This window comes from Taeniopygia guttata, chromosome 12 (genome assembly GCF_048771995.1).
Source record: "Taeniopygia guttata chromosome 12, bTaeGut7.mat, whole genome shotgun sequence".
Taxonomy (NCBI): Eukaryota; Metazoa; Chordata; class Aves; order Passeriformes; family Estrildidae; genus Taeniopygia; species Taeniopygia guttata.
Genome location: NC_133037.1, coordinates 11900261 through 11912547, shown reverse-complemented (window position 1 = coordinate 11912547; position 12287 = coordinate 11900261). Strand labels below are relative to the sequence as shown.

Here is a 12287-nt window from a genome sequence, read left to right as displayed (position 1 = left end):
CAGGCCAAAGTCAATAAGCAATTAGTATCTATTAAAAGATGAAGTATAGGACGATGGGAGAAAAGTCCTTGAGAAAAGGCTCAGCTCCATGTTTCCAGGCTGCTTTCCCCTGGGCTGCACAAGCCTACACTGACAGCAGAGAGCTGCTCACAGAGGCACAGCCTACCCTGGCTGCAGCATTCTGTGCCCTGTCACTGGTTTTGCTCTGTAAATAAAAGCTCTCACTTAATGGCAGATTTTATTTGAATAATAAAAGCAGCTTCAGTAATTTGAGGAAAGGGCAGTGACTGCTGTGCCATGAGATACACTTCAACAATGTAGTATACTAATTCTGATCTCTGATTTCTTTGACAGTTTTAAAACAGGAGGCAATGCTGATTAGGGAACAATGGAAGTTTAGACTAACTCCTGCATTACCTCACCTTGGTATTTGCTTCTTTCTTAGTTTATTGTCAACAAATGCATCTAATATAAAGTATTCTGGGGGAATGATCTATTAGGTCACTGGAGAGAAACCATGGAGTGATGGTTTAGCCGGGACTTTAGAATAACACCCTTGAACATCTGTATTTGAATTTTCTAGCTGAAAATAACCATAGTAATTTAATTTAGACTTTATTGACTGTATTTTAATGGATTTGTTTTCTCTGACAGACACCTGCACCTTTCAGAGTGGCAGCCTTGATGTAAATAGCTAGACACACACACACACTTCGCTTGAATCAGTGGAGCAGCTCCTGGTAGAAAAGCCAAGACCGTAAGTGCGTGCTGGGTTAGCGGGTGGGCACAGGTTTCCCTCGGGATAGGGACACGCAGGGACGCCTCACCGCAGCTTTCAGGGACGCAGTAAGTGTCATGAGATGTCTCGGCGAACTGCAAAAATTCAGTGTGCAGCAAGGCAGCTGGAGTAGCTCTATTGACTCTAGTGTCATCAAATGAGTCAGCGGCAAGTCACTCCTGTATGTCAACAGGGAGTGGCCCGCCAGGAAATCAGTCACTAAAGTGGGGTGAAAAGCGAAGAACCCCCCAAGAATTCGAACCGTAATTGACTGCTTTTAAAGGTTTCTATTATTTTCAAATGGCTGATAAAATCGTGTGTGTCGGCACAGAGGCTGCCGTCGCGTTGCCACATCGCACTCTGTCTGAGCACCCTCAGCCTCTCCCGGCGTGGGCTGTGCAGAACCGAATCCCCCCAGCCCAGAGCCCGGGCTCTGCCGGCCCGGCGAGAGGTCACCCACCGGGGCTGCATCCACCCACGGCCGTCACTCGGCTGGCGGCCTGACCTGTGTCGCCCGCGTGAGTGGGGCTGTGCGGGTGGGTCGGGGGCTGCGCTCCTGTTCCTACTGCGGGTTTCGTTTGCCTGTGGGGTGAGGGGGCTGCACCCCGACCGGGCACCAGCGCCAGGCCAGCTGCGATCCTGCCCGTGCCTGGGGGCCGCGCCCAGCCCCGCCCGGCACCTGGGCCAGGTAAGTGTCGGCCCGGGGTGGTCCCCGGTCCACCAAGGGCTCTGCCAGCCCGGGCCGGCCGAGCCGAGCCGAGCCCATCCCAGGCCGGCCCCCGCGGGCCGCTGCGCGGGGTTGATGCGGCGGAGGGCGTGCCGCTCCCGCTGGATAAAGGCCGGGCGGCGGCGCGGGGCCGCGCAGAGCGGGCGGGTTGGATTAGCGGGGAGGCGGCAGCAGCGAGAGCAGGAAACGGAGAGCGGCCGCCGCTGAGCGCGGCGCCCTTCACTCATTCACTCACTCTCTCTCTCTCCCTCCCTCCCCCCAGGCGGCCGAGCCGGGCGGGGCACGGGCGGAGCGCGGGCGGAGCGCAGAGGATCGAGGAGGCGGAGCGGGGCCGGCCATGAGCACGCAGGCGCGGGGTCAGGGCGCGCGGAGAGCGGCCGATCCCGACGGCGAGATGCCCGCCACCGAGAAGGACCTGGCGGAGGACGCGCCTTGGAAGCGGATCCAGCAGAACACCTTCACCCGCTGGTGTAACGAGCACCTGCGCTGCGTCAACAAGCGCATCGGCAACCTGCAGCATGACTTGAGCGATGGGCTGCGGCTGATCGCGCTGCTGGAGGTGCTCAGCCAGAAGCGCATGTACCGCAAGTACCACCAGCGGCCCACCTTCCGCCAGATGCAGCTGGAGAACGTCTCGGTGGCCCTCGAGTTCCTGGAGCGGGAGAGCATCAAGCTGGTCTCCATCGGTGAGTGCGTCTCCGGCGGGCCGTTTTGTTGATTTCTCGTTTAATTGTGTTTTTTCCTGCGCTGGATCTTTGCCTGGCGGAACCATGACGAGGCTCAGAGCAATAGGGGCTGCGGGCTCGGAAGCTGAGGGACTTCTGCTGCTTCTGTTTTTAAAGAGTTCTGTGTGCCGTGGGGCTGCCCACAGCCCGGCTGTCGGGGCTGGCAGTGAACTCCTGTCCTCCTCAGCGTCCCTCATGGTCACTACTTCATAGGTGTAGCTTTGCTTTCAGCTCTTTCCTGAAGAGACCTAGTGCCAGAGCGTGTTCTTTCCCTGTGCAGCCACTTCCTCCAGGCACTGATCCCTCCAGCAGCCCGGCAGAAGTATGCGGCAGGACGATGCTGCTCTAGCTGGGCGTACCTGGCTCCGGCACGGTGCTGGAGCCAGACTCTCACGGCTGTGCGGAAATAGCTGCAGCCGTAGGTAGGATAGGAGAGTGGAGAGACTTTGCTCAGCACAGCCCAGTAGATGATGCCAGTGTTCAGATTAGCACGAATGCCTAAGCGGAGTTGCAGCTTTTGAACAAGATTTTACTTTCTCCTCAATCTTTCTGCTGCGATAGGTTACAGCAAGAAATGTTCAAGGAACGCTGCTAAGCCTAGGTAAAGGGTGCTTTGAGCTACTGCCACTCAGGCTGGCATGAGATTTGCCTGTCCATGCGTGGAGTTGGTGGTAGATGGTGGTTTGGAAGAGAAGGCTGCTGGCATGTGCGGATGATCCCTTAGGAATGCATTCGGTGACCGTTTGGGGAATAGCTCAGGTGTGGCCACAACTTAGTCTGTAAAGCAGTAATTTGAATGCCTGAGAGATCTGTGGGAAAGAATGTTGAATGCCTTTTCTAGCTCTTTGCCGGATAACTATAACTACTGCTTCCTAATGACTCTGGCCTCCGTGAATTCACAGCTGAATTTGTAGAGTGTAGCTCTCCTCAGTTGTCTAAAATGCTTGGCCAAGGTAAAACCTGTTTCTCTTCAAAGGCTTTAACTACAATAGCAAGAAAATAGAAACTTCTCCAGTTTGGGGGAGACCCGTCCCTTTCTGGAAACCTGTAGCCACGTACCGTCTTGTTCCCCTCTGCTAGTGTGTAAAAAGATCAGCTTTGGACGAGAAGTGAGGACTGTTGGTCCCGAGCGGCCGATTGTCCTCCCTGGGCAGAACAGCTAACTTGCGGCTGGGAATGAAGCTGGTGCTAATTATTTACTTAGAGATGGATTCCCTTTGCACCCAGTGGGGTTCGAATTGCAGCTGCTAATTCCTGGGCTGAGCTTTTGCTAACATCAGAGCTCACCTTTCTGTGGCAGGTGCTGGACTAGCTCCAACACCAGGCCAGCACTCCCCTCCTATTGTATTGTTTTCCCTAGCAAAATGTTGTTGCTCCAGCTGCCTTCCTCTTTGTCTGTGGAACTTCCCGAGGGTGACGGGCTTGGGAGATCAAGGCTACTCCAGCAGGTCTGGCTTTCAGTGGCTTCCGTTCTAGAAATGCTGCTGCAGCAGCACAGCTCCTTTACACGGTTAGGCTGAACTGCAGGGTATCTGTAACCATTTAAGACATGTCTATTTGTTTTACAGCTTACTTGCTTTGTGTTGGTTGTTAAAAAACCAAGCTCTGAGAAAACTTGAATCTTTGAGAGAATGGAATGACTATGACTGCTAATGCTTTTGCCATATCCAAGCTTCTGCATGAAGGAGTGTACAGCTCCATCAGTGCTCTGCCACCTGAGCTGGAGCCAAGGAGTAGCACAGGAGCCCTACTGTACAGTCCTGTATAAACTGATCCTGTCCTGAAAAAACATTCTGAATGCCCTTTCCAAAAAAGACATTCTGAGTGAGCCTTGCAGTGCTCTGCTGGGTTGAAGGGCTGAAGCCCTCGGCACCTGTCCTGCAGATGCAGCATCCACTGGGATCACTACCTGCCCCTGGTGTGTTCTTCCCTGCGGGTTCTGAAGATCTTGAGGCTTTCTTTTTGTTTCTACTGTTTAGTCTCTTTTGTGTTGTTCAACAAAACCAGGGCCATTGCAGATCCTGGAGGTGAAGTGGAAAAAAAAAAAAAACAAACTAGTAAAGGCTCTAGGTGGAGAACTTTTATGACCACGTTGGTCTTCAGGGCCTGGGGTGTTTAGCGCCAAGTCTGAGCCAAATCAACTGGGGAAATCTGACAGCTGTGCCTTCTGGATTTCTGGCATTAATAATGCCATCAGACCTCTGCTAAGTGGATGCAGTGCCTGTTCCAGTTATTATTTAACTTCCAGGAACATTTTGGAAGCCATGTGTTATGGCTCAGCTACTGCTGCTGTACTACAACCACATTTTAAAATCTTTTCAGTAGCAAGGTTTTGGCATTCGATGTTTGTATATTTAAAATAAGTCTGCCTATTCACAGTGTTTGACCACAGCCCTTTCTGGATGCACATTAGAAGCCCAACCTCTCCTGCTGCTGTTACCCAGTGTTTAGTCTCTGCTCAAAGTCGTTTGCTAGTTTTAGGAAGCTTTTCTTCTGGGCATGAAGTGTCTTCAATTCAATGCAAAATTGACTGCATCTGTGATCTACTGTAAAAAAGACCATCTTTGTGCCATCCAGCAAAGATAGGAGTGAATGCTCTGAAAAAGCTGCTGTGGGAGCAGGTGACTTCACAGAGCCTTCTGCTCAAAGTGAGGTGGCTGCTGTGCTGCTCAAGTGTTAACAAGTATTAAGTCTAGCCTTTTTCTTTGTCTGCTAGACTGAGATAATTGCAAATTCCTGGGTGCTGAGTGGCATGCTGCATGACAGGCATTGGTAGTAGGATGCCAGGAATGTAGAACAAGGGCTTTGCTCTTGGCTGAAGGGGCTGATCAACTCTACAGACTGCTTAGCTGAAAAGAGAGGGGAGCTGAAGCTAATTTGACATTGAGCTTGTCCCTAGAAACCGTGGTAACTGGTAATAGGAGTCAATTCTTGTAGCCTAGAAACAGAGGAGTTGGGTGGCTGAAGCCTGGCAAATGGTTTTGGGGTGAGACCTGCCAAGTTGCACCCAAGCTTGCAGCCAGCAGGTCCTAGTTGAAAACTCTTCTGCTCAGTACCTCTTGGCAATGTCCTCATGGCCACTGCTCATCCAGCAGCCTTGTGTCACTGGTAGAGGGAGGATGGGTGCCAAGCTGCCTTGTTGAGTGAAACTGCAGTCTTGGGCTGCTGCAGTCATATTGAGCAAACTGAAAAATGTGGTTTCTCTGCCAGGTTGCACTTTCACCAGGTAAGTGAGCTGACCTGGCTTGCCTCACAACGGCAGGATGTGAAGTGGCAGTGAAAGTCAACGGATGGGCAGTGGCATGTCTGTGCTATGGCAGTGGATCCAGTGCTGGCCTTGGCTACTGTTGTGTGATTTGTTTACAGATTTGTCTCTGTGGTGATCCTTTGTCCTGCTGCAGTGCATGCAGGGAGTTAAGCTATGCCAGGAAGGAGATGGCTGAGGAGAGGATAGGGCTATGATCATGGTCTATTGGTACTTGCCTCATGGTGAGTTTGGTGGTGGCATATCCCAGCTGCAGGGGTAGTGACCAAACCTAACCTGTGCATTGGGTGGGGTTTTGGTTAATGATCAAGTACTTGATGCACACACTGTGGTCTATAGTGTGCTTAAGTTGAAAGTATCATGACCTGTGAGTCTGAGGACCTTACAGAAATGTCATTTTAGGAAAATAGTTGAAAACTAACTTTCTTCTCTATGCTGTGGATACATTAAAGAGTGAGAAAACAAACTGTACGTTTCCAGAGGGAAAACTAGTCTCTTGTAAAACAGTAAATGTCTTGTTGTGTAATGCTTAGAGCTAGGTCCTTGAAAAAAGAAAATGTGTTTTCAGCCTGTGTACGTTTAAGGGTTCTTTTGTTTCACTCAATGTTCTATTAACACATCATAAGGAGGTAGTCAAAATACACTTGCATTTTGTCTGCCACTTATCTGTGACTTCCTTGGATGCTGCTTTCTGGAAAATATCCAGTGTGTCTTGGAAGCAGATTTCTGCTTCTTGGAAATATGACACTAACTCCTTCTCCTTGAAAATAATTTTTGATAGATGTGCAGTGAACCTCTTCGCTGGAGGTGGCTTCAGCTTTGGAAGGAACTTGGTCTCCTCAGGACCTTCTGTTTCAGTAGTTGGACTGCTGGTCTAATGAAAAAGTGCCTTTGCCTTGGAACTGAGTTCCAAGTTACAGGAGACTTTAAGGTAGCTTACACAGACTGTTCCTGCATTCTTTTACATATGAGCGGAAACTTGTAAAGTGATCAAACTTCAGTAAAATTACTTAGGGCCAGATAGACTAATGTGCTAAACAGCTTTTTTATTTAAGGCACTGAAGGCTATGCCAACTATTCAGGATGGACTGAAATCTTAACTGCTCCATATTCTAATGCCACGTCCTGTATTGACTTACATGGGGATGTTTAAATCTAAATGGGTTAGGATAACTCTTTTCTAGCCTACAACTGTAACCTAAGAATGTGGTTAGCCTTGTGTGTGGTCATGCTGCTGTGTTGCCAGCATTGTTCTGTGTCTGCTCCAAGCAATGGGAAGTAAAACAATGGTCTCTGAATCCCCCAGGCTGCAGAAGAATTCTGTTTTCTCTTTGCTCGGAAAAAGACTTTGATGAGCAGCTAGTTTGGGTCCTGAACAAGGGTCTGCTAAGTTTAGCAAGCACACCAGAGTGAAAGTGTTTTGCTGGTTATGCTGGAATGAACAAACCTCTGCTGTACTGTGATGCTTACCAGGTCCCTGCCACCAGCATCAGGTGGCCCTGTCTTCCTTGACTGCCTGGCATGATAGTGTGCTCATGTGTATGTCACCTGCATCATAAGTCATTACAGTAAAAAAGACACAGAGCTCAGTGAATTGGTGTTTGGATCTGTCTGGTGTGGTACCAGTGTGGCTGAAGAGCCTGTCACAGTGGCTCTTGCTTACAAAGCATTGTAAATGACTCTGGCTGTGGTGATGTAGCCAGGCTTTTGTAGACAAACTGTAGGTGCCTGTGGGGTTTTCTTACTTTTTTTTGTATCTTCTGATGGTTCTGTGGGTCCTGTTCTAGAGTACCCACCCATGGGGAGAAGGAGTGCACCCTGGTAGTGATGGTGGGTGGAAGTAGATGAGGCGGGTAGCTGCAATCAACTTGGATGTGGCAAGAAAAACGGAATTGGGTATAACCAAGTGTGTCTCTGCTGGAGGAAGGAAATGCTGTGTAGCTGAATGTTAACTGCTGTGGGTAGACTTGAACCCAAAATATATGTGGAAAAGACTAGGGGAAGGCACCACCTACCCTCATTTGGAGATCTGAGCAGTGTGGTACAGCTTTCACTATATGGCACTGCTTGGCTTGTTGCAGGCTGAATGCCTGCTAATGGTCAAAAGTGGTGGAGGAACAGTATGTGTGTTTAGGTGGTGTTTGGAGAAATAAGATTAGCAGTTTCATGAAGATACTGTGTCTGTGAAACTTGTGCTAGCTGCTTCTGTATCTTTTCTTGATTGCTGTACTTGTTTGTGTGTGTGGTAAAAGTGGATACTCGCCTGACCCTCTTGCAACCCCCCCCGACAGGTGGGGTGAGTAGAGCTACCCTTGCTCTTCCTGGGAACTCGACCTCGGGTTCAGAGTTGAGTCAACTGAGATCTGAGGTTCTGTGCAATGGGCTAAGCAAGCTCTCCCTGTTTATTTGGATTTGTGCAATGAAACCCTAGTGAGTTTTTCCCCCTAGGTTCTGCTTCTGGGGACTTGGTGCAGATTTTCTTTCCCCACAAGACAAAAGTTTGTGTAGTTGCACTCCTCCTTGTTTGTGTTCCTCCTAAGGAAGAACTTGTGCTCTGTAATCTAATAGGGAGGACTTTCTTCTAGGTCATCATTAGGAGATAAATCCCAGTTCTGTACTCAAAAGCCTTGCAATAAGTGTATGCTGTATCTTAACCAGATGGTTCTCTGGGCTCTGATGTGGTCTCTAACCTGTCTGTCAGCCTCCCTTGGCTTTCTGTCCTTCCTGCAGCTAACCTTGAATTTTGAAGATGCCTACATGACATCTGGTACATCACAGTGAAGACTGGATCTGCTGTGATGGACTTTGGGTTCACCTAATGGATTGCAAATCCTTGTGTAAGCACTATTCTGCTGTAAGTAGTTGAAGTCTAACATCCATAGTGAGATGTATGCTATGTCTAGTTCCTACTGTGCTTGTACATGGTAACTGGGATGCAGCCACTGCAAGAATAAACTGTGGTTTTTGTGTCAGTGAATACAAGCTAGGCACTTCAAACAGCAGCCAAATGAAACTTTGCCCAAGTTCCTGGGGAAGCAAGGGTTGCCTGGCACATCCTCCCTTGTGGTGAGTAAGTCAGCAGACACTGCCTTGGGCTGCCTGGGAGTGGGCAGAGGGTGGAGTAGCTGAATTCTGTCTCCCCTGGTGTGATGGGTTGAAGTTCTTGGAACCTCCTGCTGATATTGCCCTTGAAAGAAAACAGCCATGTCTCTCTAAAGTGTCTGAGAAGAATGGCCACACAAGCAGCTTCCTGTCTGGTTACTAGTGGGATGCTTCCTCCATGTGTGCTCAAGGTGATGGTCTTTTGCTGTTCCTTACAACCTGGAGAAGTAGACAGCTAAACTAGTGGAAAGGAACCAGTAAATACAGAAGGTTGTCTCTTACTTTAATGATCAGGCTGGTGAGTTGCTAGTGGCAGAGCTTGGACCATCCAGGCTGTGGCCTTTCTTGCAAAGGGACAAGCTGTTTTTATCTAACAGCAGCAGCAGGTTGCATGAACTCTCCTGCCAATGTTACCCAGTAACAGTACAAAAATGACTGTGGGCTGCAATGACATCATGGGCTGTGGCTCCTTCTCCTTTGCTTCAGGCCATGCTGTAAATCATGACGCATTTATTTGTCAGAGCATTGAATTACTCTGGCATGAGCTGGCCAGGCTGCGTGGCAGCACAGTTCCCAAGTGATGGGTCCTCTGAGGGCGAGGTGGGCACAGACTGCCGTGCAGACACTCAGCCTGCCTGCTGAGAGGGGCAAATTGGGCAATGGCTGTTGCAGCACATCCCACTGTCACATTGCTGCGGTTGGTTCTGGCATGGTGTGGGTGCTGCGCTGAGCAGGGGCTGTCAGCTGCCCTCTGCTCTCCCCATGCTGTTGGGGTGGCTCTTGCTGCATCCTACTTGCCTGGGTGAGGTGCAGGCATTTGCAACACTGGCCACAGCCCTCTGCAGGGCTGCTCTGCTGCAGAGCAGCAGCTGAAAGCACTGCTAGTCCACAGCTCATGTGCTTCCACCCACTTTTTGTGCTGGAACTTGTGTGATGAGCTCTGGGCTGAGCTATTAAATGCTGCTCTGAAATGCCAACTCCTATCTTTTACACTGGTGCTGTGAGCATGTCTGGCCCTGGGGGCTGCCCCAGCCTGACCTGGGAGTAGGAAGCTGGTGGCTGCTGTCCTCTGCACCTCACAGCCCGTGGCAATTTCGGGCTACCCTGTGTGCTTGTGGCTGCCTACTGGTTTTGATTAGTCTGTGGCCTCTCTTGCGAGGAGACAATGTATTCTGCATTTCTGAGCCTATATAAAATGGGCTGTCGTGGTTGGTGGGCCCAAAATGAGCAAGTGGTGAGCTATGTTATGTACACTATGTTGTGTCTGCTCTGGAGCCCTGCAGCAGAAGGCACAGCGTACAGAGCTGTGCTGAGCAAACACCCATGATATGTGCATTTGAAGGTTATTCAAACAGGGAAGAGGAAATACAGTTCCCTTCGGCTAGATACTAACTTGCTCTATCTGTGTTTTCTTTAAATGGTGTAATTAACTGTTTTGCATTCCCTTTTCTCACAACAACTTTGCAGTAGTAGGTGCAGCAGTTTTAGTGGCGTTTTCATGGGCAAATACTGGCAAGCCAGGTCTTGGAACTAGTTCAAGTCTCAGTGCTAAAACACTGATGGGTACATCCTGGAGGTGAGATTTAGCTTTGCACAGATCCTCGCTTTGTTGTAAGGTGAGTGATAGGAGCAGGTTTCCCTAGTCTCAGACTACAGGAGCAAAGAGCCTGATCTGGGGTATATGTTCAGGGTCCTGCATTTGTTTTTGATGCATCTTCCACACTGGGAACTGACAGTATAATAAATACACCTTGTATCTGTCATAAATCTTGGATTTATCTCTCTGCTTTTGATCCTTGCTACAGAACAGGAAATGCTAGCTTGCTAAACAAAACTGGTGTCTAACTGTCATCTTGATGGTGCAAGGTATCATGTGTTGCCTCACCATCACAGCTAGACAGTGAATTTCTGTAGGGCTTCTCTGCAAAACTAGAAGTAATTCTGCTTGTTGGTCTCCCAAATAATTTGAAGTCTGAGCATCTTTGAGCCTCCTTCAGCACCTGGATGTTCCTGAAGAGCTGCTGTTTGCTGATGTCACTCTAGTTGCAGTGGCTCTCTGGGCAGTTGTCACTTACTCAGACATGGCTTGTTGTCAAATTCCCTTGTAGGGGACAAGCTGGTGTCTGAACAGACTTAAAATACCATCTGTGGGAAGACTTGGGATGTTAATTGTGTTGTTTCAGTTTTGTTCTGGCTGTTGATTACCAGTGTGGTTGCATGCAAATATCCTATAGCTCATGTAACCGCTAGAACAAGATCAATGATCTAATTGAAAGTCAAATAGAAACAGCTTTGGTTGTCTCTGGGGATTATTTCTTTTGGTAGCTCTTTTAGATATGTAGTAAAAATGCAGCCATGAAGAAGCAGAAAATCTAGGCTGGTGACTGCCAGGTAAATTTGTGGTGACACTTGAAAGGGCAGTGACTTCTGGTGCCATAGCTGGAGCTCACCAGTGCTGGACACTGCTGCTATCAGAAGTTGGGACTAAGACATGGAGGCTTTTAAACCAGGACTGGAGGACCCTCTATTGTGGTGCCACCTTAATGCTCTTAAGTACTTTGTGATCATGTGTTCATATGCTATTGACTTATGTGAGTTCGATGCTCTTAAGAGAGGATGCAGCATATGTGCTGGACAACTGAACAGTGACATTGAACATGGGTGGCCAAAGGGGGGAGGGTAACTTGCACAGCCCAATAAAGCTGCTTTGGAGAAGACCCCAGCTTGCAGAGGTTGCTGCATCTTGATAAACCAGCTCCTGTCCTAATAGTACTTCTCTGGCCTAACCTGAGTGCTGAGCAGGAGCAGGGATTGCCAGACCAGTCAAGGTGCCAATGACCAAGTGAATTGTCTACTTGGTGGGAGGCCACAAAGTCAGGTGACGCAGGAGTGCCTGCAGATCCCCAAGCTGCTGTGTGCCCTAGGGCTCCCCAAAGCCATGCAGAAGCAGCTGCAGCTCCCAGGTGGCCAGTTAAGTTTTTTGCATCCAAAAAACATAGAAGAGCCCGAGACAGTCTTCTAGTGGTCCAAGTGCTCTCCAAATACATGAGTGAAGAAACGCTGATTTCATTCAGCTCACAGCCACTGTACAGCAGGGCGGCTCAGCACTGCCCTTGGTGCTGCCACACTGGATGATCTGTGGCTGCTCAGTGAGCATTGCTAAGCATGCTAATGACTTGCAGACATCTGCAGTTATAGAGATGGAAGCATCTGCTACTGGACAAGGGTATCACGAAGACCTTGTCCCATAGAATTAACTGCATTGCCATTGGGATTCTCACTAGAGTATATCCCAATCTACTGCTTTCCTGAAAGAGACAGTTTGGAGCTACTCTGCGAGGGTTGTCTCATGGAGGTTTGCTTTGCTGTGAAAGCACTATGAGCAGCAGACTTCAGTGAGGAGCTGCTACTTCAGTCCTTGTAAACAGTGGAGATGTCTGGGATTTCCTGGGTGGAAAGCTCTGCTGAATGACTCTTGACTCAAACAGGGAAACCCTCTGAATTAAGTGGCATAAAGCCTTACTTCAACACTTCAAATTTTGCTGTGGTTTTGTAGCCTAACTCTGAGTTCAGTGTTTGAGTAAAGAAATATTTCTTCTGATACAGATAAATAACTGAATAAAACCATGTCCCTTTGAAAGGTTTTAATTGCAAAGGGAAAAGAGCTGCTTCACACATAGTGCTGCAGCT

At 49.0% G+C, this 12287-nt stretch overlaps 1 protein-coding gene across 7 annotated transcripts in view; it reads left to right on the top strand.

Moving 5' to 3' along the window:
* Positions 1-654: 654 nt before the first annotated feature.
* FLNB (filamin B) overlaps positions 655-12287 on the top strand; it is a 71354-nt gene continuing 59721 nt past the window's right edge. For 6 of the 7 annotated variants that reach the window (XM_072934647.1, XM_072934649.1, XM_072934646.1 and 3 more), the window contains exons 1-2: positions 655-757; positions 1768-2191. In XM_072934647.1, coding sequence (XP_072790748.1) covers positions 1843-2191 — 349 coding nt within the window. In that variant the 5' untranslated portion in view covers positions 655-757; positions 1768-1842. Of the gene's footprint in view, positions 758-1748; positions 2192-12287 lie in introns of those variants that run through there. The other variant, XM_072934644.1, reaches the window with a different exon arrangement.